Source organism: Drosophila biarmipes, chromosome 3L, assembly GCF_025231255.1.
Source record: "Drosophila biarmipes strain raj3 chromosome 3L, RU_DBia_V1.1, whole genome shotgun sequence".
Lineage (NCBI taxonomy): Eukaryota > Metazoa > Arthropoda > Insecta > Diptera > Drosophilidae > Drosophila > Drosophila biarmipes.
This window is the reverse complement of record NC_066613.1, coordinates 11,893,123-11,920,746: the sequence shown is the minus strand read 5'-3', so window position 1 is coordinate 11,920,746 and position 27,624 is coordinate 11,893,123. Positions and strand designations below refer to the sequence as shown.

The 27,624-nt window shown below is 43.1% G+C and overlaps 1 protein-coding gene and 1 long non-coding RNA gene across 3 annotated transcripts; one reads left to right on the top strand and one right to left on the bottom strand.

The window, feature by feature from the left end:
• Positions 1-572: 572 nt before the first annotated feature.
• LOC108028696 (uncharacterized G-patch domain protein DDB_G0278987) lies at positions 573-9,327 on the top strand. Of its 2 annotated transcripts, none has more exons than XM_017100642.3 (3): positions 573-946; positions 7,798-8,058; positions 8,288-9,327. In XM_017100642.3, exons 1-3 carry the CDS (start codon positions 854-856, stop codon positions 9,059-9,061), a joined length of 1,128 nt encoding a protein of 375 aa, XP_016956131.1. In that variant the 5' UTR covers positions 573-853; the 3' UTR covers positions 9,062-9,327. The 2 variants fall into 2 exon arrangements, with proteins under 2 accessions (XP_016956131.1, XP_016956130.1); XM_017100641.3 differs by having other exon boundaries at positions 8,285-9,327.
• On the bottom strand, positions 6,621-7,224 carry LOC127010849 (uncharacterized). Its single transcript, XR_007763672.1, has 2 exons — positions 7,174-7,224; positions 6,621-7,122 (listed from the first exon to the last, which is right to left on the bottom strand). It is a non-coding gene; the product is annotated as an uncharacterized LOC127010849 (long non-coding RNA).
• Positions 9,328-27,624: the final 18,297 nt, after the last annotated feature.

Genomic DNA, 27,624 nt, shown 5'->3' with positions numbered 1-27,624 from the left:
TCAATACCTTTCAGCACAATTTAATGTAGTATTTCAAAAGCGAGATATTATTATATTTTCTTGTTTATCAAGATCTCAAGACCTTCAAGTGTAAGAGCTAAGATTTTTGGGATGCAGTTTTGTTTTCCGTTTTCCACGCACTGTACCAAAATCGGTTCAAAGGACATACTGCTACTGCGCCTTGGGATAGGCAACAAATCACCAGGTATCTCAAAGTCGACCTATCTCATTTCCCGCTTCTACTTCTATTTGCGCTGTTGCTGTTTTGAGTGTTCCACTGCCGGCTTCTGTGTGTGAGTGCTTTGAGCACGGCAAATGAAGAAAAACCAACTCACACACACAGGCGAGAGAGGCATAGAATGAACTAGCGGTAAATGCATGAACAACGCCGGCTTGCCTGTCATGAAATTTGTATTTGTATCTCAGCGGCTGTTGCTGCCCTCGCTGCCTCCCCTCCCACCGCACTCTCGCTCTCTCTTTGACTCACCCCCGCCCACCTCGCCGTCTGCTTCTTCCTCGCTCTGCGTCTCGTGCTCATTTTCCGTTGTATTTCGATGCAGTCGCCCCGTGGACTTCATTCCCTCTGCGCACTTCGAACCGATCGCTCGTATCGCTCCCGGTGCTCGAAAGCCGATTCCGAATCCGAATTCGAAACGAACCCTCAACCGAAATCCGAATTTCAGAACGCCGCACTTCGACTTCGACTCCGATTCGAATTCCTTTTACGCGCTAATTTATTGAACACTCTTGAAGGGCTCGTAAAATTCCGAAATTACGTCATTAGCATATTGTGTTTGTGTTTAAAGAGCAAAGTGTAAACAGTCCGGAGGAATTTATTTCCATAAGCGAAGAAATGGGTCGCCTTTTCCAGTACAACCGCTTTGGCGCCACGGATAACATCAACAAGAACATCAGCAAGAAGGATACTCAGCACAAGAACAAGATGGTGAGTTTGCACGATCCCTGAGAACCAGTTCGAAACCTCTTTTTAGTTAAGATACCTCAAGTCCCATTTCAAAACCTCTTAAGATTTGTCTATTAGCGGATTTTTTGTGGGTTAAAGAGATATTAATTCTCTAGTTAGGTTATATAAGGATCATCTTATTCTTTTAAAGATCAAGATATTTTTTATAGGATTATCATCTTTAAGATCATACTTCAAAGTCATTGAGATATACACCAAGTAGCTATTACCTTTATTTTAGATATTGTCTCAACAGTATTATCAAAAGGGATAGTTTGTTCTTAACGGTTTTCAATTCGGATATGGACTAAGGACCCACTAAAATTTCAGAAAGCCCTTTAAATATACACTCCACTGCCCCAATCCATCTTCATAAGTATCCCTTGATGACTCAAGCTGTTCTTGGCTTTTTAGAATCTAACAGTCTATGCCCATTTCACACTCCCCACACACCATCGGAATATCTCTGCAGACAGCCCACGCACACTTAGCACTATCTACAGTGAACCCCCCCTGTATCGACCGGCTGGGGAGGGGACATGGCCAAATTCAAAACACGAACGACAACAATTAAAATGATTTAGTGTCACAGATAGCAGGGACAACAACACCGCCGCACAAAGCCAGGAACAACAAACAGCGACAGCGCAGCATAATAAACTCGACTGTCGACGTAAATCAGTGGAACACTAAATCACTTAGGGCCAAATAAATATGATTTGCATAAAAACTAAATCAAAGTGTGTATGCAAACACAGGGCGTTCCACAAGCGGGGCGATAGTAGGCGACCTGAGCCGCGCGTAAATCCGAATTCAAATAAATCAAATTGTAAATGCAGCCTGATTTCGGGCGATAAGTAGAGCAAACAGCGAAGCCCGGTTCGGGAATTGAAATCAAAACATATGTCGGCCCCATAAAGATAGTGATTGATTTGACAAAACGCATTTCTATATGCAAACAAGGCGCATATGTTATTTGTTTTTGATGCGAGATAAGCACTAACTAGGCTTCGGCGTCTGGCCGCGATGCCCGGGAGGCGATAGGCCGATAGCTTAATTAAGACAAACTACCTAACCCGGCTACCTGAATGCGGAGTCAACTTTCCTTAAGCCCACCGCTACTTTGCCTTACTAATCTGCTTATTTGACTTGGCATCCGTGGACGCTGCACCGAGATACACAGATACAGAGCTCTAACAATGCCCCGACACTGGAGCAGCATTTATCAAAATATTTGTTTAAGGGAACCACGACGGGCCGAGAAAAGTTTGTAATTCTAAACTGAATGACAGTTTGCGTTTTTGCCTCCGCCTTTCCTGCCGACCTCTGCATTTTTCATCCACTCATTTTTCACCGGAATTGACACCCGTCGCCTTCTGTATCTCGACTCTCTGGATTCCTTTTGTTTTGATCTATGAAAATCTGTCTTCCTCTCCTGTATTCAACTTTTGTCTGGCTTTGGTGTAGGTGTTGGTTGTTTTGGCTCCCAAAAGGATTGTCTTTTGAAATGGCATGTCTGGGTGTGGCCGCAACGGGAGTTGTTTTACCCAGAAGCCTCGGGTCCTACAAAAGAGTTCTTCAAACTGAAAAGTGCAGGAATGCGCCCTCTTACGAGTAAGAAGTATCCCTTGGATCGCCGGGCATAAATCGCTCGACACCTCCCCGAAAACCCCACCGCTTCCGTTATCAAAATCCATTGCCTGACTCAGACTGTTTACAGAGCCAACCGAACTGGCTGTGCTGACAAACGATTTCAATTAGCCGCTTCGCACAGATAAAAGGCATCTCGCCTATCGCGGGTCAATGATACAAAACGGAACCGTCACGGACTGCAGAACCGACACACAGATACATAGATACATGTGTATGCACCGAAAGACCAGAACTAATAAAATTGTCACACAACTGGTGGTTCTGGCTGAAATGACCAGACCATATGCTGTCTGGTTGGTAGGGATCCGAGTCCGGGGAGGAGGGAACTGCAACCATATTGCTAGATTAAAATCGGAGACAATTAAGACGGGGGAGATAAAATCGACTTGGCAGCGGTCTTATTAAAGCGAACTGCGCTTATGGAGTGTTTATGAACAAGCGATTACGCTGCGGATGAGTTTTTGATTACATTTCATTGGGCTGGCACATTTTTAATTAATTAATGAAAGGGAAACTTTTTCTAACTCATTTAATATTCCGCCTCAAGTATAATAAGCATTTATCAAAGCAGTAATGTGAGCCATCTTCGTCAGAGATAATTAAATAAAAACTCTTGGAATTTAAGAAATATTCAAATTAAAGAAAATCAACCATCCATCATACATTTAATAAGGCACAGACACTCATTTGATTAATTAAACGATAAACTTAGGCATTTAATATCTTGGACTAATGATGTTAGTAATTACGACCTACCCATACAATTTAAATTGGACCTTCTCTTACGGTTCCTAATTGAAACAATCATGCAAAAAGATAATACCATGAAGCCTGATCATATCAGAAAAAAATTCCAAGATCGGTTTCCGCACAGACAATACATGCGAGCGACTGGTGGCGGGGAAATCGGGCTGAAAGCATTTTCCATTTTCCTCCTCGTGTGGCTTATGATGCCATGCTCTGGTGCCTTCGACGCCCTGCCTAAGTGGATTTCCTCGACTGCAGAGATCCGAGATGGGCCTCATAATTCTCGATGAGATGCAGCCAAAATAGAACCAACTGCTGGCGACGATTAGCAGCAATGAGCTGAGGCATTTAAATTCTGAGGCATTTTAATGCACTTTTCCCCAAGCACTCGGGGCCGCCTTTCAAGGCCAGTGATTAATGTTTATTTGGCTGTTCGTGTTCTACACACGTATTTACATATACGTCCAGGCAGACTCTTTGATTTTCGGGGGCCCCCAGAGAGGGAGGGCCAACTCCAAGGATAGAAAATTAATTGCAACGCTTTTAAGTGCATTTAATTAGGAATTTCCCAGCAGCCGCCTCGTTCACTAAGCCAAAGATTTATGGGGAAAACTGCGATCTGCAGCCTGCACAAATTGATGAGCATAATTAAATAGCCGGAGACTGCGGCTGCGACTGCGAATCGCATTCGACTTGCACGCTTTGTAATTTATGCTCCATATTTCGCCCAACTCCGATTCCGTCGCCCTGGGTAAACAACAATTTCACTTATTTTCATGCCGTCTGCCGCCTCGACCATCAACTGTCTGCATTGTTATTTTTACGCTCGACTCAATATAAATTTTCGCCCCTCTTCACTTTGCTCGCCACATGCCACGCCATGAAAATGTAATGCAAATATGCAAAAAAGCTTTCAACGGGATCCGACCCTCTAGCCTCCCCCATATCTACACTTTTTTCTGCCCCGTGCCCCCTAGAACTCATCTGGCTACAAATAGTTTTTGGTTTTGGCTTAGTCTGGCCATCAGCCGGGAACCCAGAACCGGGAACCGAGAACCTAGCCAACATCATCGTTATCACCAGTCCGTTGTCCGTGTTTGAGTTTCATATGGCTTCCGACCAAGGATTTGTGTGCATTAGACGACTAGACTCGGGGAAAACTATTTGCAAGCCCAGTTACTAGACTTTCCCCCCCACCCACAAGCTACGTACGAGGGACTGGAGTTGTAGAAAAAGTTGTCAGTCTCTAATTAAATTGTTCACCATCTCTCAAAGTGATAAATTCCCAGAGTTCATTGCCTGCTCCTCAAAGGGAAAAAACTTGAGATTATCTCTTGAACAACCCACGCACAGCTGAAGAAGGAACCCCAAAGAGATATGCCCATAAAGTTCAATTAAAATTTCAACAATTTTCATTTGCATTTAATAAACCCATTAAAATGGCTTTTCAAACACGCATAAAACACGCGGCTGCAGAGAAGCAACTCAATTCGTTTCACATTTCAATAATTTTTTATATGACCCAATTTTTTACACCTATAAAAGTGCCACAAAAAAGACAGAGGGAGGCCATAAAAAGCCAATGCCACACGCCACATGTGTCTAAACAAAGGATTTTCCAGCCAACGGCAAAGCTAATTGTAATAAAAGACCAAAAATTTACAAAAACACACCGAAAAGCTGAAACTATAAACATTTTTCCTGGCGCATAAAACTAAATTAGTGAGAAAATCATTTTACGAGCCCCGAAAACGAACTCGTTTAACCGACTAAAAGAAAAACTCACTGTAAAATCGTATTTTTCCAGGGGGAGTTGGGGGCGAAAATGTGTGCGGGACGTGTTTTAAAAAATGTCATAAACTACTCGTAAGTCCATGTATCTCTGACATTTTGAAAGCCCCGACACGTGTGTCCGTGCTGGGATCACTCCGAGTATCTGTTGGTGTGGCATAAAACTGTCAAATTAGCTGGAACTAAAAGCGAGATGACTACGGCATATTCGGAAATGCTCGACTAATGGCCCGAAGCCAAATGAAATATTACTAATTTCGATAGGAAAATGTCCAAGGGAATTTTCAAAATTTCATTGACATTGTTGGAAGTGCATTTTCCGGAGTGGGCGGCCGAGTATTTCGGGGGAGGACTCTGTTTTGGCAGCACAGCTGCTTGGCAATTGCCCAATTTGTGAGCGGATAAGTAGCCGTTAGCGTTAGCGTTACTGCGGTTGCAATTTAAAAGCCACCAGCTCGCCAGTAACAAGTAACCAGTAACCACTTCCCGAGGTGGAAACTTGTGGGTTGTCCTGGGAGTGGTGGGGTGGTTTTGTTTTTCAAGACCCTTCGGCAGCTGCTTGATTTTCCAGGGCCAGCTCAAAAATTCAGGCATATGTCGGTGGGTGCCTCAAGTGGCGCACAAAGGAAACATTTCAATAAATTCATCGACTCACTCCGGGCACTTCAACTAATTTCTGTACCCCCCCGCTGCACATCCCCTTCTAAATGCACAATAAATGAAAATTTAACAACTGTTTTTATAAGGCCAAGAGGGAGAGGACCAAGGGTCTACCTGCCTTCTTGTCTGTCAGCAGTCGAAGGTGCCTCGATCCGGTTACCTGGGCTCTTATTGTAACACATTTTGATTACGAAAATATGCTAACACCTCGCAGGCCAAACAAAGAGCTCGCTGGCCAAGAATGGAGGCCCCGGGCTCCGGGCCCGGGGCGCTGTTTCATCATCAATTAGAGCTCAACCTTTCCGCAGGGCAGGATCGGAATCTATAAACCAATTGGAGCGGGGGACGGACCTATGATTATTGCATTAGCACGAAGAGCATCAAAAGAACAGGGCCAGCACGCCAACACCTCTGGGCCACTCTTGATACCGACTGCTGGATTTTATTTCGGGTCCAATTTTCTTTGGGCCCTATTATCATTGAAATTACGGTTCCTTTTCTGTGGCCCGGCCTTGCCTTGCATAAATTAAAACTCATGTAGCTGCCAAGAATCGTAGCCATTAAACGCTTGTTGGCCCATTGTGTTTGATTTAAGCCGATAAAAGGTACACTGTTGAGGCATTTCACGCCGCTTTTCCCCGCGCCAAACAACTTTCAACAGATTTATGCGCTGCGTGGCCACATCAAAGAAAACTCTCTTGGCCACGGCTCGTTGACCACGAATTAACGGCCTGTTGGCCAAGTTGTAGCAAACAGTTTTTTGGGGCTCACATTTTGTTTGCTCACATATAAACAAGATTTTCCATTGGAAATGCAAATCGATGGGATGGCCTGCAACGGAAGTTCTGCGTCTGCACTTCCTTTGTTTGCCTCCCCAAACCTCTAATTTATTGAATGTGTTGAATTACAAAGTCCCTAGCCCCGGCCACTCGCCATCGAATTCAATTTCGTAATCCCACTTCGAGCGCTACCTGGTCGTCAGGGTTCCATTGTGTCCTGCACTCCGATTCAATCGATTGCTCATTATTTTGCCATTTTTCCATGGAGTGTGTGTGCGTGCCGAGGAGTGCCGAGAGCTCACGGATGACAGTGCACAACACCGAGGGGTGAATCTGGATGAAGGAGAGTGCTACTGCAGCCAGAACTATGGGGAAGCTGAAGAAGTCGAAGCAGGGGGTGGCATCCCAGTCCATAACCAAGGGCCCAAGCCAGTGGACATTGTAAGCCACCTCCAAGGCCGAGCAGTTCTGGTTAATAACTGCAACTTCGTAGTTTCTTGGTTCTGCAGTCATCTCATTCAATCAACTCTATACAAAAGGTTGACAAATAAACTAAACTAGCATTTACAAAGGCCTTACTTGACTAGAAGGAGTATTTTCTTTTAAAACAAAGCGAAATTGGAACTTCTACCCTTTAACTACTTAGTTCATATCAAAAGTCTGCCCCACCTTATTCACACACACAAAGTGCTAAATTGTGCCACCCAAAAGTGCGAGGTGTTTAAATATTTTTAAAGCGAAAGTAGGTGTTGGGAAAAAACCCACCAGCAACCCCCGACAGGAGCTGCATATGAATATTTTATAAGCGAAATGAAAGGCAAATACGAGCAGGGAAAACAACGGGCTGGCAAATTGTACAACAATGAACAAGTAGAGCGAGCGCATTACAAGGATATCACAGCAGCAGTGACCCAAAAGCATTAGCAGAAGCAGTCCTCGGGTTTTGAGAAGGGAGTTGGCATCGCCATGGGTACGGGAATGGCACTGAGAATGGGATTGGCCCAACAAAGGCTGAGGCAGAACAAAGCCAGGATAATGGGATGGCAGTGTGTGCTATCTCCGTGGCTGTTGCATAAGAGCGGCCTTCGAGTGAAATGGGAAACCCCGAGCTAGATAAGATTTATAGGGACAGTCCTGGCATTTTCTACAAATTTCCCGACCATAACTAACAAAAAATCCATCTTGTTTGCTTTCGCCCGACAGCTACGCAATGCCATCAAATGCCCCGGCTACTCGGACATCTATGGTCAGTACAATGAGGACCAGGCCTTCGAGAAGTGCCAACAATGGAGCAACAAGCTGCAATTCTCGACCGCCGGCGACATGGATAAGCAGGAACCGATCCAGAGTCGCACGCACAAGGTCTACGACAGCATGAAGAATTTCCTGCACCGCAAACTCTTCGCACAGCCCTCGCAAAAGGAGCAGGCCTCGAACGAAGAACCCACCAGCGACTATGATGAGGTGTGTATGCCTGAAACCAATACTTCTTCTAAAAATGTTTATTCAGTACTAAAAATTAAAAAACTGGAACGAATCCGAATTATGTAAATGCCTATTTTAAAATGTGGAACCATTTTGGGTGCAATATTGTGGTTAACCCAATAATGGTTTTCATAATTGGTAGCATGACTTTAAGAACCCTTTCTTTTGAGTGGTGAATTAATTGGTTTTTCTCCTTTCCTTTCAGCAGGACCTTCTCGACTCCTCGTACCACGCCGACGCGGAGGAAGAGGAGGAGGAACGCGACGCGGACTGCAGCTGCAGCTCCACCGGGGAAAGCACCACCAGCAGTAGCCCAACCACGCCCAAGAGATCGCCCCAGAAGTCTCTGCTCTCCCTCAACTGCTGGCAGAGCAGTCAGCCGAGCAGTGACTCCAATCCCGAAGAGGAGGAGGAAGCAGAGGAGGACTCCGACGCAGGGATCTCCGATTGCTGTCAGCTGCTGGCGGAGAACTCCCCCAACTCCATGAGCAAACGCCGCCGAGCTGCTCCCCTGTTCTCCAGATACATCAGCGCCAACCAAAACTCCGACGACGACGACGATGAAGAGCCGGAGCTGCTGGCGTGTCCTTGGTACCAGCCCAGGATTACGGCCAAGGCGGCAACGGAGCACCTGCAGCAGGCCACACCCGGAAGCTTTCTTCTGCGCCGCAGCACTCCGCGACACTTCGAACTGGTCCTGCGTCTGGAGAGGATCAACAAGGTGAAGAGCTACCCGGTGCAGTCCACCCGGAACCAGATGTACCGCCTGAAGGGAGCCAAGAAGCAGTTCACCAGCCTGAAGGCCCTGATCACGCACCACTCGGTGATGGCCGAGCAACTGCCATTGACTCTGGATCTGCCCAGGGAGCGTCATGTGGTGAAAACCTCATCTGTGCGCTACGCAGATGACTTCGAGCCGCTGGAGTCCCTGCAGCTACTCGGCATCCTGAAGAGTCTGCAGGCCAAGAGCATCGAGATATAGAAAATAATTGTTACGCGGGGTTTCAGGGGGCGGGCCAAATAATATCGAACTGCAAAGGGAACGATAGGTGAAATTAATTAGGAATTTGTTTGTTCTATGCATAAGTACTTGTGATATAGTTTACGTACTGGCGGGCTGAGCAACCCTCGAATTTAGTTAAGGCTACCGACTAATTGAAATATTTTGTATCCGACATAGGGCTAAGTTTTCTATTGTGAAAGTGGAATATGAATAAAATCGAACAATGGCATTCAGCGAAAACGCAACCCTCGAGAGTTTAATGTGTCTACGCCCCGCAATCGATGCGTTTCCTGTTTTCCCCCGACCCCGGATCCCCGACCACCGACCCTCAGGAGTCCTCCATGGAGGGTTGGCCGGAGAACGCTTCACTTACATGTGATTAGCGATTCGAGTGGCCCTCATTAATTTTTCAAGTGCGGCTCGTGGAGCCCTCGACGCAATTCGCGTGGCAACATGTTGCGGCAACATTTCGGTGGCATGAATAATTACACCCGCTGTATTAGTTACTACATTGCGCTGTCAAGTGTTGTCATCGCACGCTAATTAATAACTTATAAAACTTTTCAGGGGATTTGCAGATTTTAATTGGACGTTTTAAACATTCACTCGAAGAAAAGCATTTAAAAGAGGTTAATACAAGAAGTTAAAACAATATTTGAATATTTTCATAAACTCACCAGAAGAAAAAATTTAGCTAACTTACTTCATTTATTTAAAAATGCGATGGAAACAAAAAGAAACAATCTTAACAAAATCACAAGGCCCTGAAGTATGCTATATAATAAGGATCGTAAGGAAAAGTTACCATGGGGCGCCCATAAGTATGCTTTGAATCTTGCATGCCATTGACATTGTGTAACGTGTTCTATACATGTATTCTACATTTTACAGAACTCCAAGCACACGAAAGTATGCAATGCTTCATAAAACATCCTGAATGGATGCTCGTAAGGATAAAGTACAGAGAAATTTGATATAAAGCGTAATTATCACAGGATTAATAAATATATTCGACTACACTCCCAGTATTCCCCAATGTCAACATAACCACTAAATCATTTCCCGTTTAGCCGGTGTGAAAAACGACCTTTTTACGAACCATGATTGATATGGGATATTATTTGCTTTCGCCAAATAAAGACCATAACTCACAGATGGCAAACAATTGGCAGGCAAGTGCATAAAATATTTAAATATAAACTACAAATATTCGCACTGACATCGGCCGGACAAAAGGCGGACGGACTTTAGCCCCAGAGGGCGCAGAAACAAAAGGCCATTAACAATAACGAGCCGCGGAAAAAACATTGGCAAACAAATTACAAATAAATGGAAACGCTGACAGCATTAATAACATTACATCATTAATAAGCGAATCGAAATGAATACAATAACTGAAAACGGAAAATGTAATAATTATGACAATAAATTAAGTGAACGCGGTGGGTTGGTTTCTTTTAGTTATTTATTTATTTAACTGGCGGTGCGAGTGCTTTCCGATTTAATTCGAAGTCACCCAATCATTAATTGCCTGCCAATCAGGACGACCGCAAAATGGGAATATTTCAATGAAATTGTCTTCGGAATGGCCAGAGCAAACTGAAATGGAAATTCCACTGACAACGGGATTGCTGGGGAATGAGGGCAGTACTGTACCATATACACAACATAATCCGAGGACTCTGGACTGGCAGTACGATTACAATAGTTCCCATCAGATAATAGTTTCCGATAAACGGAACACGATGGCATTACATCTAAGTTCTGGCGAGGAATCCTTCCAGATTTCGAGCGCCCTCATCCTTTGGTCCTGCAATTCCTTTTGGCTCCCAACACTCGTTCGTAATGGAATTCAAATTGAAATTCAAAAGGGAGCCGGAAGTGTGTGTCCAGGCGTATGTGGGAATAAACATTCAGCATTCTCGCTAATGAAGTGCTTTCATCTGCAATGTATGCTGGGTTTTTTGTGCCCCTTTCACTTGAACTGTTTGCATAATTTTTGCACGAGTTTGTTTAGCTTTTCAATGCTGACAGGCTGAAAAGGCAACAAAACCGAGAGTGTCGCCCTGCAAATTTCATTTTCATTTGTGTATGCCTCACTAATTACGAAGCGGCTGCAATAATTCCAGGGAAAGCAGCCAAAACGCTCCCTTGGGAAAAAGTAAACGCAAACAAAGGGTCATGCGGATGGGAAATTAATTAAATGGAAATTAGAAAGTGGTCGATTTATGAAATTAAAATGGTAAATGTGAAACATAAAAAATGAATTATCAAAGGAAGGTAGGATTAATTGAAGTATTTGTGCTACAACAAATCAGATATTGAAAAATATGTTATTTATAATTCATCGTTTTAAAAGCTCATTGTTCATTGTGAACATCCACAAATAATTATTTCTTTGATCCTCAAAATTGTATTATGGCTCGGTAAGTTCTCATTAGCCTACCATTCAATTTCGCAATCTATCTGTGAACTCACCTCACGCCTTTAAATATCCTGACCCCACCGCAGCTAATTACAAGAACAGCTCTTCTATTTGAATAACCCCAGCCCAGCTGCCCATGTCCTGGGAAAATCAATAGCTGACGACGAGTGCATCCATGAATGGTCAATCATTCAGCAGAGATTCTGGCTACCATTCATTCGTCCGCATTACCAAAGGAGTTGAAACGGGAGCAGCAGGAAAATCAGGGGAGCAGGACCCCCAGCGATGAATGGCATTTGCCATGATGTTGCCTGGATTATCTTCTGTTTATATGGGATTTATTTGCCAACAGGAAGGGAGGGGCCAAAGGATGCAGGATGCAGGAGCAGGAGCAGGAGCATGTGTTGCCATGACGGCCGCCGTTGCCTTTGTGCGCCTTTTGTTGCTGCGGATGCTGCCAGTCTGGCATTGCATAAATGTTTTGCCTTTTAATTAGCACGCATTTCACATTCGACATTTCTGCTCCGGCCTCCAACGCTGGCCTCTTAATGCGCTTAAAGCAGATCCGGCAGCGTCAGTGATAATGATGGGAATACTGGCCAGCTGAGGAGAAAATTCAATCAGCCACAGCTTCGAACCTCCCGCAGAGTAATGCAATCTGGAGAAGACGTAGAGGAAAAACACAGAAGAATGCACAGGAAAATTCAGATTCCTATTCCTATTAGAAACTGATATATTGGTTTAACATACATATACTAGCACTTGAATTGATCTGATCTGGATTTTTGTAAAAAGTCAGGGAAAACAACACCAATGGATATATATATTTCATCATTTTATGTTTTATTGTTAGTTATTTTTTTGAATACCACAATTAAAATGAAATTATTGTTCACACCTTCTCTTATCTTTAGTCTTCACTAGATGTTTTGTTGATTCTGAAACCCATTATTTTACTTATTTATAAGTAACGTATTGAGTTTTTTGGAGTGCAGAGACCACTAGCTTGCAGCAGTATGGCGGAAATTATGTGCCACTCGAGTGTCCAACGAGCCGTGACCCGAGAATGATGTAAGTCTGAGAAGGAAGTGAAAAAATTGTGTCAGCAGGGGCACGCACAAGGATAACGAAACCAAGCGCCCCGGTGGCCGACCGACTGCCCTTATCCTTAGCTACGTGATCCTGCGTCGCCAGCAGCCCCAGAAAGTATGCAACAAGCAGCGCAAAGTGCACTCAATTGTTTAGCTGCCCCTGGGTTGCAGGACGGGTTTTTTAGAGGGGTAGAGTAGGTTCCTTTGTGGCCCGCAATCTATATAAAAGAGAAAATCAGTTGGCACTCGGCCAAGTGCATATTAAAAGCAGTCAGCACTCTGAGGTTGAGGAAATGATTTTAAAGAAGGCAGGAGAGTTTTTTAAACGAAGGAAATTCCCCAAGAATTATTACTTTGTAATTGCACACTTTATGCCAAGTAAATATTGACTCTTGAGTTGTTTTGTCATCTGTCATAAGTAATTACCCTTTCCTTTGCTATCTTGCAAAACAAACAAACTGAATTAAAGAGATAATTGACCTAAATTGCTTTAAATTGTTTTAGCTTATGGTTGTTACAGCCCTTCTGGTTTAGTATTGTTTGTGTTCCTAAATAACTACTTGTAATTATTCTCATAGTCTAGGCAAAACGGTTTCCATTTGGGATGGAAAACCAATTTAGAACTATTAATCCTTTAAACAATGCTGGATCTTGGAATTAAATTATTTTAATTTAGAATTACGTCAGATTTATTCATTGAATCCACCTGAAATAATATGGGAGTGTATTTTCTTACATGTTATTTATTTTTCTAAACCATTAGTGATTATAATTGTCTGTGGCTTCGGGCGTTTCCAGAGAACTTCTCAGAATTAATTTATTAAAATTCCACCCTCAGCTAGCTCTTAAAAGTGTTATCCCATAGCCCTAATGAGGCTTTCAGGATTTGCATCCCCAAATCAAACCGACTGCCCGTTTCCTGTTCGTTGCTGAAAGCCAGAGGAACAAATCAAAATCCCCATATGGTGCTGCGCTCTAAACCTTTATCTTTTAATTTTGTTAATTAATCGATATGTTGGCTCCTTCCAGCGCCTTTGTCCCCCGTGGCCAGGCAAACAATTAGAGGAAAAGGAACATCCAGCTGGCAGAGCGAAAAAGGCAGCAGTCTGTGTCCCTTGCAGCAACAATGGCACACGGATGCCATCGACTCGCCACCCACACCACCCCCTCGGATTGCTCACATGATTTACAGTCTCGAAGCCCGGCGGCAAAAGTTAAGAAATGAAATTTCAAGAAAATTGCACAAACAACAGGAAGCCGGCAGAAGCAGGGGGATGGAGTGGGGTCGGGGCTTCGAGGGCATTGAGCCAAAAGGAAATATTGTAAAACTGTGGCTATAAAGCAAATACACGATACACATCATCCTGAGAGCGGTGGGTGGACGGGGAGCCCAAAAATGTGAGCAGCACAAAAGTCGTTATCTTAATTACTTTTATAGCTTCGATTTGGGGCGAGTGGAGCAGTGGCAGTAACGCCGAAAAGGAAAAACAACAACAGGGACACGATATCAAGAAGGAACAAATATGGGGGAGTTGGTATATGTTGAACAATGATATCCTAGAACTCTATAAATTTACCAAATTATAATACTATAGTAGTATTTAAAATTCTCTTTTATTGGAGTTCTTATTAATTAATTAGTTTATCAAACATATACAAAATAAACAAAGCAATTTTTTGTTTATTAATTTAGAATATAATATAAAAAATTTTATGTTTAAATATCGTGTTACTTTAATCACAACATAGGCACACTTTATTTTTTTATGTATCAAATATTTATTGTAATTGGATTTTATTGTAATTTAAAAGTTTGCATTGCAAGTATAAAAAGTTCAGTATAAATGCAATGTCATGACATCAATTCAATGTTTATTGTTATTTACTTGGTGACAGCATTTGCAATTCACAAGTAATTAATTATGCAAGATTTAATTAGATATAATCCGATGAAAGATTTCATTAGACCAAATCCGATGAAAGATTTAATTAGATAAAATCAAATGCAATATTAAATTTTTTATAATCCAATAGTAACAAGCTGAATAAAATTAAACGAATTTATTTGTAAGTATGAGAATATCATTGTGTGAAGAAAAGGCTTTGTAATGGGTATATGGGCCCAAAAACCTACTAATCCTCACACTTTGAGGACCACACAAAGCCACTTAAAGCATTCGAGCGTCCTCAAAGTAACCACAAGATTTCCCCCAAAGATATGCGATACAAGGACATAACGAGTGTGACATCAAACATGTGGATATGTATCCACACGGACCACATAGCCAGTCACCAGATATGCTGGATCCTGCCTCATTACCCCATAGAAATCTCCGCATATTTCGCACTTCATTAAGTCACATTTTTCAGCCGCTATCGGGGTGGGTGTGCCGTATGTGTTTGCCTAGTTAGCACACCAGTTAATTAGCAGCTCGCGCACATATGATGCTAGATGGCTATGGGCTGCATGAATATATATATGCTGGATTCAGGTTACTAGAGCCCGTCCTTGAGCCGAGAGAGAAATTTCTAAGGACCGCACACAGCCCGCTTAATATTTCATGGTTGACTCTGGGCCCGGCTCTTAAACTAGACACTTAATTAACATTTTGAACGATACCCCCACTGCGGGAATGGCCAAAATCAATTTCCCTTTCGCCAGAAACGGAAGCGGGAATCCGGATATGAAAGACGAGTGCCGCGGGCGACAATCGCGGGAAATTCCGGGGCGGAGTGCCAAATAACAGCATCACGACCTTTTAGTTGAAATTATTTTGCCATTTTCCATTTGCCTCCTGGAGGAGCCGTTCGCCTTTGATTATTTATGTCGCGCTGTGTGGCTGCCTTTCGGCAAAGCCAACATCAATAAACTGTTGACAACTTGAAAATAACCGCGAAAGAACTGTCTGAAGGGGGTAGGGAGTGGTGGGAGAGGTGAGTGACTGGCACTTTGTTTATTGAAGTACGCTAAACTTTTTAGTCGCCATCACCTCGGTCGTGGCTTGTTAATATCGAGCAGCGCATTATTTATGGCCAACTTTCCACCAAAACACTTTTATTCCAGCAACGCTGATGGCACGAGCATAACTTTTAACGAGTTCTCTTCAGTTCGTTTGAGTTACTTTTCCATAACTCACCTGCAATTTTCTCACTTCGCCGTATCGTACACTGAATGTGCCACAAAAGTTGGCTGGCGCTTCTTGCCACTCAATACCTTAAAGTCCTGGCAGGTGAGAGTTGGGACGAAGAGGTCTCTGGCCAGGGCTGCGTCCTTGGCCACGAGCAAACCAACCATAAGCATTTCATTATTAGAACACAAAAATGTTTAAAATTTCATTAAATGGCTGCGTTGTCCGGCTCCAAACAAACATGGCCAACTTGGTCCCAGAGGGTGGCCAGGAAATAAAGGGGGAAAAGGTGGTCCAGGCTTAGGAGAAGTGAGAATACTCTGTCAAATACCTTTATTATTATAAAAATGTAACAATAAATAATTAGGTTTTAATAATGGAAAGTCATATTCTTGTATATTGAAGAGTATTTTATTTTATTTCAGAAAACCACTTCAAAACAATTTAGACGGATATTTATACATATATCTTTTCCTGACCTCAATTAAAGTTTTTTAAGGTAGTGTATACAACCATCTGTGTGTGTGTTGGCCCCTCTTGCTCCCCCCTCGCTTCCCTCTCACTTGACCTTTGCCCCACAGCTAGTTTTAGCCCCTAACCGCATCATAACAATAGCAGAAACAACAAGAGGACCAGCAGACGGACTGAACAATTCATAAAAACGTTTAACAAAACGCAAAAGTGAAATTCGCCCCACAGTCAGGAGCTGACCGAACCCAGAAATGAAATTCCCAGACAAGCAGGAGCAAAGCATCGGGGGATGATGGCCATAGGGGCTGGGACTGGGACTGGGACGCCGGGATCCCTGGTTGCAATCATAATGAGCAGCAATTCCAATCCCCCAACCGCCGGGACCAACATCATACCACAGGAGCAACCACCGCCAAAGTGGTCAGCAGCAAACATTGCAATTTCATTTAATAACAAAATATTTGGACAGCGCCAACAAGAGAGAGTTCCAGTTCCGATGAGTTAGGGCTTCGCTCGCTGGACGGTGGGCAGGGATGGCCAGGGACTTCGGAGGTAGCAATGAGTTGAGGCAAATTATTACGTCTTTATGCAGAAATTATTTATGATTGCTTTGTCTAGACTTGGCGGCGTCGATGGAAGCCACACAATGCACCGGAATTCCGGTCTCAGGGAGTCCTTGCAATGTTTGCAGGGTAATTTATGTGCCTATTGCTCATACGCCCTGTGCAACGGCAAAGGTGAGAGGTGCCTTTAAACTGAGTGCTCGGTTCAGCAGAAAGAATCTACCCTCCCTTACCTTTGCAAATAATAGATCCCAGCTAAATTGTTACATATTAGTAAGTAAAGTACTTAAAAGTGGAAGAACCTCTTCTTCACATCACAAGAATCGGTTCTGTAAAGGTTCTTTTTCAAAAAGCACTTATTTTTCTAAGCAAGGAAAGAGCACTTCTTCTTCATATTATAGGAACCGGTTCTGTAAAGGTTCTTTTCTTTTAAATCACTTCCTTTTTTAAGAAAGAAAAAAACTTTATATTAAAAATCGGTTCTGTAAAGGTTCTTTTTTCACGCATCACTTTTCTTTTTCAAGTATTTTCCCATGATAACTACTTTAGTGCAGCTTTAAAGTATCCCCGCGAAAGCAGCGCACAGAAGTGACTGCAAATTGCATTGGGTAAATTTAATTAACGTCGCATTGAATTTTAATCAAGTTCATTCAGCGAATGCGACACAACACGTGACATTATTTGCATGCGAAATTAACCTGTGACAGGCATCGGCCACCCGCCGCCGCCGCCGCTTTTTCACACGTTATTCGACGTTTCGGGAGCTGGGGATCTTTTTTAATCAAGCTCCGCGAGGTTTTTACTTTTTCGCCCGTCAGTCTGTCAGTGCGGTTCGGCTCGCTAGTTAATAGATTGGAAATGCGATATTGGATGCGACCGAACCCACTATTATGGGGGCCCTTTTAAGCGAGGTGCAGGAGTCGGCGACTGTGGCCAATTCCCGTCGAACCATTGTGCATGCCAATCAGTTGCAAATTGTTTGTTGGACTGCCGAATTTGCACACTTGGGCCACCGTAAACAAATCCACAGAGGGTACGGGTTGCCATGTAATCATTTCGTTTATCACGGCTGTTTGGATGCTGTTTTCGGACATTAATTGAAATATGATTTGTGATTTTGTGTCCTGTCAGTCAGCCAGTGCAGCCAACGTGCACTGGGAGTGGTGGGTTGTGCCCATCAAAATACCAGTGATGCCAAAGCAAATTTGATCTCTGACTGGGAATGTATGCAAAACGAATTCATGACACGTCCTCCTCTCCTTCTGATTTTATTCATATGCTCGCCATGCAAAACTGTCCAAAACTGTCACTCGAAGCTCTCGTTCCCCCAAATACTTACAGACTGTTGCTGTGGCTGCTGCCAGGGCAGAAAGTCAAAAAGTTTCTGGCTTTCGACCAATATGCAAAATATCAGGGTTATGCAAAATGCTCAAGTCAAGTCAAATCCTCCCCTAAGCCCGTGTGAAACATTTTTCAAAAACACTTCAAAACAAATTCTAAATAAAATGAACATGAGCAGTTTGTGGTAAATGGTTTAAGAGGAAGCTAGGAAAATACAAACACTCTGAAAAAAATATCTATTTTTTTTAACAAAATTAATGAAATGGGTTGATAAAACATATTTTCCTTGGTCCTATTTCCAGCATTTTATTTATGGCGCAAACATTAATTTATATATTATAAATATATATATTTAATTTAATACTAAATACAAATAATTTCTCACTGTAAGTGCGTGTAAAGTTTGAGCGTTTGGCTGTGGCAAAATTCAATTAACTTGTCCGGGTTGATTGAAGTTTCAGCTTAGAATCTGACAGATTGCAAAAGTTGCATGTGTTAGGAACACTTTCTCACCCCGCTGAGGTGAAAACCTGCATAATTTTAAACACAATCCGGCTACTGCCGAATACAGTTGGGACTATTTTTCCACTTACTCCAAAACTCTCTTCTGTGTGTTATATTTATTCTCCCCCTGAAAACCGTCTACTTCATCACTTTACAGTCCAGTTAACCGCTTGACATATGACCGTCATCATTTAGCGCATATATCTCCCGTGAAGCCTTTTAAGACTCGCTCTTGAAAACCATTCCAAATCACGCACTTTTCCCCTTTCTAGCCTTTCACCCCTTTTCTCATCTCTCCGGCAATTCTACCCCTCGAGTGGTCCGTTGGCAGCCCATTGAAGGGGCGTGTCAATAGCCCAATGCTGCATTTAAATTGTCCATTCCATTCCATCAGAACGTTTACGAGATGTGGACGATGCACAGCAATGTCTGGGTTTTGGCCACGCAGTGGTTTCAATGGGCTCTTAAAGTAAAAAGGAAGAGCAACCTTAAATTACTTTAGAAATTTAGAAATAACTTGTTGAAGCTTTGGCAAAAAAATAAAACTAAGTACGTATTATAATCTGAATTTAAAATGTTACTTTACAACTTTGGATACTTATGTTAATCAATCGTAGTCAAAAGAACACGGTCACACTTTTTAGACTTTTAAGTTATAAGTGTACTGAAACAAGTCTTATATCCTTTTTAATCTAAAGTAATGAAAAACATAGAAAATTATCTTTGCTTTTAGATCTATTAAGATCATATAAATATTTTCTTGTTACATGTATAATTGCTCATACACTTCTTCAAGGTTTCAGCCCACTGTATTTCTGCAGTCCTCCAGCCACCCCCTAACCCCTCCCCACTCTGGCTGGCCACAAGCAAATGCACTTTCCTGGCCACGACTAATTTTATGGCCCCCATTCTCGGCAGAAACTTTGTGTGCGTCTCCGGGCTGCTCATTTCTTTTTTTAATGGTTCCAGCCTGGTCGGGACGGGACGGAGCTGAACGGAGCGGTCTGCACTGCGAAGGACTGGCCTGGCGGAGTAATTCCTCTCAGCTCTTAACTCATAATTGCCAGCTTGGCCAGCGCCGTCTCGGCCATTATGACAATTGGCAATGCACCAAAAAAGCAGAGCCAACTCCTTTGATGCGTGGCCATGAGGCCAGAAGAACAATTAAATGACAAGCCAATTTAATGAGCAGACGGCGGATGGTGGACGGATGGGGGCGATTCCCGGCCAAGATGATGTCTTGTCTCAGTTCGCGGCTTAATGGCCAAATTATTGTCACTTTGAAGTTGGCGCCATTAAAGATCGGCGCTTAAAGGGCTGGCTGCAATTGAAAACCGCATTTTTACAGCTGAAATATTATGACGTTAATTTCGAGCTATTATTGTTTTTTTAATGCTATTTATTCGAACGAATCCCAACGAACCCAAAAACCAAAAGCCACTCACGCGTTATTCGCCAAAAACCGAGCTGCGCTTAAATGCTGACTTTAAAGCGACTGCAAATATGGTGAAACAATAAACAATTGAGAGGGCGTGGTGCCCAATGCTCGCCTGTATCTATTTGGTTATTTTATTTACATAACACTTTGGCATTAATCGATTTATGGTGCCCTCAGGCGTTGACTTTTCGCATTGCCTCCACACACACACACGGTTCATTGAGCCTTGTTGAAATTGTTTCAATTATTCGCTTTATTTGCCCTGTATTTTCGGTGGCCAGCCAATCATTCTCGATTGTTAGCCATAGTTAATTGCACTTGCTGGGCCAAAAATTTAAATTAGTCATTTAATTAAGTTGCATAATGCAGAAGAATGTAGAATTCCAGGGGGGGCTGTGAAACAGGCTGGGTTTTATTAATTCAATGCCTAAACGGATCCAAATTATCCAATCATATGCTTCGTCTAGCGGTAATTTATTCAAATGATAGCGATAACCCAACCAGTGGGTCGACAAAAAAATTTCACACAAGATTTCCACTAACCCCAAAAAGGGGCAGCCGGAAAAAATCTCGGCCATAAAGCTGGGTAAACGCTGTTAACATGGTAACTGGGATACTCAACACGCACACATGCTCGGGCACAGGATACCGAAACACACACATAAACACATCGAGGATAGAGCAACGTGAAGCGTTTTTAATTTGCGTATTTTAGTCACGTTCAGGTAAATCTCAATTGAATCGAATGTGACACCGGATGTGAAAATTGTGCACATTTTCCAAGCATTTTGCCGTCGAGCGAGGCAGAGCAGGAAAATTGAGATGGCAGTGGAGGGAAATGGTCATGTTGCCGTTGTCATCGACGCGTCGTTGCTTTGCTTTGCTTTTCCCATTGCTGTTGCTGCTGCTGTTGCTGCTGCTCTTGCCGTTCCTACTCCAACTGCCGCTGGATGGAAAGCAAAGCACGAGGCACAAACAAAGATCGCATCAGTAAGCATGCTGCGAAATTTTCCCTGCCGAACAGGGGAAACACGTCGTCAAATCTATCTTACCGATTCAGGGGCCAGCCATAGCCAGGAACAGCCATGGATGAATGACGGGCATGACGCTGGCCTTTGCTTTCCCCATGCACTGGAAAAAACAGATGGATATCTTAGTGCTAGAGATTTTAAAGCACTTTGAAACGGGTTTTCCAAGCCAGTTCACCCTGACATTACCTTATTAAAATTTAATGTATCTATATTATTATTCTTACTTTATCTTTGGGAACTTGTGATGCCAGAAAATATAATCATATGAATTTTAAAATTGTTTATCCTAAAACCAATTAAATGCCTTAATCTTAGTAGTACCCTGACGTCCTTTAAATCTTTAATGATTTTAATACAATCTCATTTTTATCGTGCACTCTATATGCTCTCTGTGTAAAGAGAAATCATGGCTGTCGTTGTAAACAAAGCGTTTACAGGACATTGCAGACGGCATTTCCCTGTGTCTCCACTCCTTTTTTCCCCCTAGATTTTGCCATTTTCAAATTCCCATTGACGTGGGCAGGGCTACTTTGTGTTCATGTCCACAGAGCTGTCCCTAATATGCCGCACCTGATTTTTATGACGAACCAAGAGTGTCTGGAGCAGGAATGTGGTGTTAAGGCTAATGGTAAGTGTGGGGAAAAGGTGTTAAAATGGGGCCGCTTTGAGGCACGCACTTGGCAAGGATTCTGTTGACCCAGACCAGGTGGCGAATGGAAGGATATCCTCACACACACATCCTGCATCCGTACCTCTTTTTGCTTTGATGTCGGAGTGGTGCTGGTAAATATTGACTCGGCACATTAACGCCAATTTGCCCCGGGCTGGATATGTAGATTCTGCTCCTTTTGTTGCCCGGCCAAGAGCCCATTAAAGTATTTCCTACCCGGCATCCGGGGCATCAGAATCGAGTTAGCAACTCGCCCGGCTCAACATATAATTACATTGTTATTTATTGAATTTTCGCCCCGAAAACTGCAGCAGCAGCACATAAACAACATCAACTTTTGCCCGGCACCCGGGCTCCAAAAATTGTTTGGCGACAAATTGTCACAGGCGCTGACAAGAGTTGGGACCCAGTTCGAAACTCACTTTTTGGCCAAAAGGGCAGGTCTGTCAGTCACTGAGCGGGACAGACAGACAGACGGACGGACATGATGCGCTCTGCCACAAAATATTCCGCAAAGTCAACAGCGGCAACACAAAATGAGGTCAACCATGAAAATTGCACCGGCGGCAGCAATTTCTCATTTTGAGTTTAGCAGGCTGCTCTGCAACAAGAGCAACAAAATCCGAAGTGCTCCATACGGAAAAAAGAAAGAATTTCGCGATGCGGTCCACTGAGTGCTGTTGTTGCTGTTGCTGCCTTTGATGTTGCTGCTGTTGCTGTTGCTGTTGCTGCTGCTGCTGCTGCTGCTGCTTGTTCCTGCGGTCGATCAGTTGCTGTTGCTGCATGTTTTTGGTGTAGCTGCTGCTGGTGTCATGTCGTTCATCAGCGTAACAATTTTTATTGCTGTTCGGACCGCAACTTTGTTGTCGATAAAATTTTAATTCGCTTTGGCTTACATTTTTTGCCCGGTCCCTTTATGCGATTTCAATTTGGGCTTTGGTAAAAGAGAGCTGGCAGGAAGAGCAGCTGAAAATGCGCCACCTTAATATAGTAAACGGAAAAAGGATTAAGAAGTATTACAACTTTCAGCAGAGGTATGTTTTGGATTCAATAAAAGTATTTTTTTTTTTATTTACCAAATTAAACTACAATTAAATAGAAGAAATTATGAGAAAATTAAGAGCATTTAACATTCGTTAAGATGCCATATTTCCCGATTTATGCATGCATCCTTCGGCAGCCCTGCGCCAAATTGATTTATAGCGTTCGAACACGTTTCGCCCCAAAAAAATGGCAACCACAAGAGGGGACACACAAAGAACTGAAGACCGCACGGCAATCACGTCCCCAATTATAAACACAGCTAATTGCCCCGGCAAATGTTGCAAAGCGTTGCGAAATCTTAATAACATGGCACACAAATTTTGTGCTAAATTGTCAACATTAGCAGCGGGAAGAGCCATCCCAGTTGCAGCAGCAGCCACACTTGACACAGCAACAACTTTTGACACCGGAGCCACAATGTAAGACACATCCCGTCGCCGATTCTGGGGGCCACATTTATCATGGCTACCGTTTTTAGCGCTGCACGCTTTTGACCTGCTGCACAACAGCAACGCGCGTGCCACCAGCAACACAAGCAACACCAGCAGCAGCCACTCGGGCAGCAGCAACACAATGGCAACACGAAACCCTCCGAGAGTTGAACTTGCTCAGTGATCTTTGATCTTATCTCGGCCAACAAGCGCAGGTAAAAGTGTTATACTGCCGATAAGTGCACCAAGAAAAATAGTCACCACCAAAGAAAATTAGGAAATATATATAAAATTATGCTTTTTAAGTTAATGTTAGTGTGGTATATTTTAGAAGAAATAAATGAACCCATTTTCTAGTATCTAAGGGCATTTCAGGAATATTTTGGGGCCCTAGTTTAGCACTCTCTTGTGAAGACTTTTGAAAACTTTAAAAACATATACTTTACATGTATACACAATTTTTTAAAGTTTTATTTTACAAAGTACCTAACTTTTAAAATATACATTTATGAATGACTAATACTCTAGAAAGACTTTCAGAAAACTGTTCCTTTTGAAGTCTTCATTAATGCATTGCCTTCTTTTTCTCCCTTTGTAAGTGATTAATTGAAATTTCACATATTTCAAACTCTTCGCAGTGTCCATTAATCGCTTGCCGTTCTCCAGACGTCTTCTGGTGCATAATTTGGGCCCGCCCCAAACATGTTGCAAGTGCCACTTTTGGGCTGTTCCCGTTTTCCCCCCGACGCCCGGCTTAACCCTTCACTGGCCGCATTTGTTGACGCTGTTTAATGCGTTTTTAAAGTGCACGAGCCCCGCCCACGGGGCGTTCGAAGCGTTTGCAGTTATGTATTTATGCAGTGCCGGCAATTAGCCAGCCAATGTCATAAATGAACCACCAGCCCCACCAGGGCCACTCTCGGCTGTCAAAAACTACGCCAACTAATGACAGTGCGATTGGAACTGGAATTGGACTTGAAATGGGACTGGGAATGGGAATTGAAATGGGTCTGGGACGGAGAACGGAAGGCGGAAAACGAGCCATGGGATTGGACTGCGGGATTGAAGCTGCGCAAGATGTAAGCGAAGCGAGGCAATTACACATGCAAATTGCCGGGCACAAACCTCAAAACTGGAGTCTCGCCGCGAACTGAGCACCATAAATCAGCTGTCATTGCCAGATCTCAGTTCGTCCATGAGCACACGTCAAGTTGCACTCGTGGCGGCGAAGTGGAGCTGGTAACTGCGGGGGAACTTCATTAGCAGGAGAATCCAAACAAAAACGCGCGATCATTAGCATTTTTGGATAATTAGCAGCTTGGCTTGAAGCCCACATTCTTTGAAAGCTGTAATGGGTATAAACAAAGCCTACGTCTAATTGGCCAAATGGGGCAGGAAAATGTTTGATGAACAAAAAAAGGGATGGTTTTTTAATTTTCATACGAATTTCCATCAACGCTTTTAAAAAGTGTCTCGAATCTCACTTGTAAAACAAAGAGACCGTTTTAAAAAATTTTAAATAAAATAAAGTTTGCCTTAAAAAAATCTTTAAAAAATATTTTGGAATCTGTAAGCTGAGTTTTAAGTCTCTTGTACTTATGGTTTCCATGATCAAAGCGTTCACACGGCCATGGTTAATAAAGATGATATATATTTTTGTAAGGGTGTGTATCAAATAAATTTGCCTTTTACACAATGATCATAAAAATATAATATTTCTAGTCTTTCATTTTTTAAGTTGTTGTTTATATTTTATGTACATTTCTAACATGTTTCAATACGTACTCTTTCAAGATTTTGTTTTCATGTTCAACTAATCGTGGGTCATTTATTTTTAACGTTAAAGTTTACACCGAACTAGGAATTCTACAGAACGAACTAGTTTTGGGCCTACACTTCCCTCTCATTGTTGAACTCCTCCCCCAACAACTGGTTCGCCACCTCCTCCACACCTGGCCGCCCGCTCCTCGCTACAGCCAGAGACCACATCTTGGCAACACACACAGAACTTCATCTGGAATCGCAGCTAGACCAGCGACATGTTGCTGGTGTCGCCCAGCAGCAGCAATTGCTGCTGACGTCGACGCGACGACAAAAAACACGCTGCCAAGTGATGCGGCGCACAGCAGCAGCAGCAACAGTAGCAACTGGCGACTTGTGGCGCGCTAAGCCGCGTGGCAGCAGCAGCAGCAGCAGAAGTAACAGCAGCAGCAGCAGCAGCAGCAACAGCAACAGCAGCAACATCAGCAGCTAGAACCGAGCTTCGTGCTGGGGTTCGGCTGCTGCTCGTGAGTTCTTCTGAAGAGGTGGTTGCTGCTGGTTTAGGAGAACCACAATTCAAATCCCCTCCTGCGAAAAGAAGAAATCCCCGTTTGCACTCGTTAAAGTGCCAACAAGTCCAGTTGCTTATCAGTCAACTCACTTTTTCCGCCTGTCATAAATTATGAGAACTGTTGCAGTTTTATGGCCGCCTTTTGTTTACACAGCAGGCAGCCCGCAAGCACCCACACGCACACACTCGCAGCCGCACTCACACACGTGCACAGGGAAAATATACCCCAAATTCCAGAATTAATTAGGTGCTTTTCAAATAAACATTTATTTCAATCCAAGGAAGCTCCGTTCCACATGATATGCGTTGCACAGAAATTCAGATATAATGTTTGCACAGCTTTTTCGCTTGTGTAAGTTAAAATGTGGTGAAAATTTGCATTTAAACCAAATATTAATGGAAAACAATGATGTCGTAAAAGTCTTAAAATTGATTGAATATCCTAAAAATACAAAGTTACATACGTGGATGTTAAATATTTTTCCAAAAGAAAATTGCTTCAATTAAAATTTGTATTTGTTCAAAAATAAAGTTTTAAATTAATCAAAGTATTTCGTATTTTCAAAGGTATTTTTGGAAATGTTCAAACGCCTATTACCAAATTTCTTGATCGTAGATATGTCCCTCTCATTAGAAATCCAACTTTGGATGCTGATAATTTGCTCTAATAAAAATAAGATTATTATAAGATAAGATTACTTTTAATGAATGCATTGCATTTTCAGAGTCTAAAGACCTATAACAAATTTCTTGGATACTGTGTGTTCTTTCTGATTTTTAGAGATACAAAATTTATGTGGCCAGCATTTTCTCGCGGTGCACAAATATTTAGTGCCCATACGGAAGACTCACATGGTCGCGACGATAACTCATCCCAGTCACGCCGTCTGCCGCGTTCTCCGGATCGGATCGTTCCGCTTGCCTGGTCCCTGGAGTTCATCTAACAGCGGGAGGAGCCGTTCCAAAACCGCCCAGCACTTCCTGCCGCCAATCCCTGTGGCAAGGTCCCCTCTCCCTTGGTCCCCTCTTAGACGCTCCACCTCCACCCACCGCCTTGCAAATAATTTGCGAAATGCAGCGACGCACGCTAGAAATGAGCTCGTTTGAAAGCCAAACATTTTCACTTACCTCACCTCTTTTGCGCAGATTTTCCACCCCTTCCCCGACCAAGAACCCCCTCGACTCACTTATTCATCGGTGCGTGTTGGCAAATGCCAAACATTTTTAGATGCGACTGCCAACTGAAGCTTGTAAATACTTTGGAGTTGTGCAAAAGTGGGGAAAAGATTTGCTGCCATCTCCGTTTGTACTCGCGGTATTCACTGCTGTTGTTGCTGTTGCTTCTCCCGGGTATTTGCTGTATGCGTCTTTCGCGAGCTGCGATTGGCATTTTAACGGCGATGGGCTGGAGTTCGGAAAAACAGAAGAAAGGGGAGTTCCAGAGCGGAAAATGCGAGAGGAAAACATTTTTAATGCATTTTTAATTAATTTTTTGCCGCCTCAATGGGCTCCGGGAAGAGGGTGTTCTGGGTGGCAAAAGACAAAGTTGCCACTCTAGTCAACAGCTAAAGCCGGAACTTTTCACCACAGGGATTTTCCTTTAACAGGGAAAACCAGGAGGAACTTATTTAATTTTAAATACATACTAAATTAAGATTTAGGGCCGTCATGTTTAATCGCTGAGCAAGAAACTTTGCAGTTCAAGCACATTCTCCTCAGCACCACAAATCTCTTCCCAATGGCTGGCTACCCAGTTGAGCAGCCAATTACTAACCATTAGTTGGCAATTCAAACTCATCTCGGCCCGCTTTTTAAGTACAACTCACCGCAAGCACTGAATGGCGTGGCAATAAGATGTTTGCCAAGAAGCATAAAAATCAGGAGACCATTCAGCCAGCTCAGCTCTAACCCTAATTGAGCCATCAATTAATTAGTCGGCCGAGGCAAACGTATTTGAAGAAATAGTGGAAATTATCAATTTCAGGCTCCCAGAAGTGGGCATTAAAAATTATGGGGCTTGAGGTCGTAAATGGCGGTTCTTGTCTTATCATAAAAGATAACAAACCGCTGGCG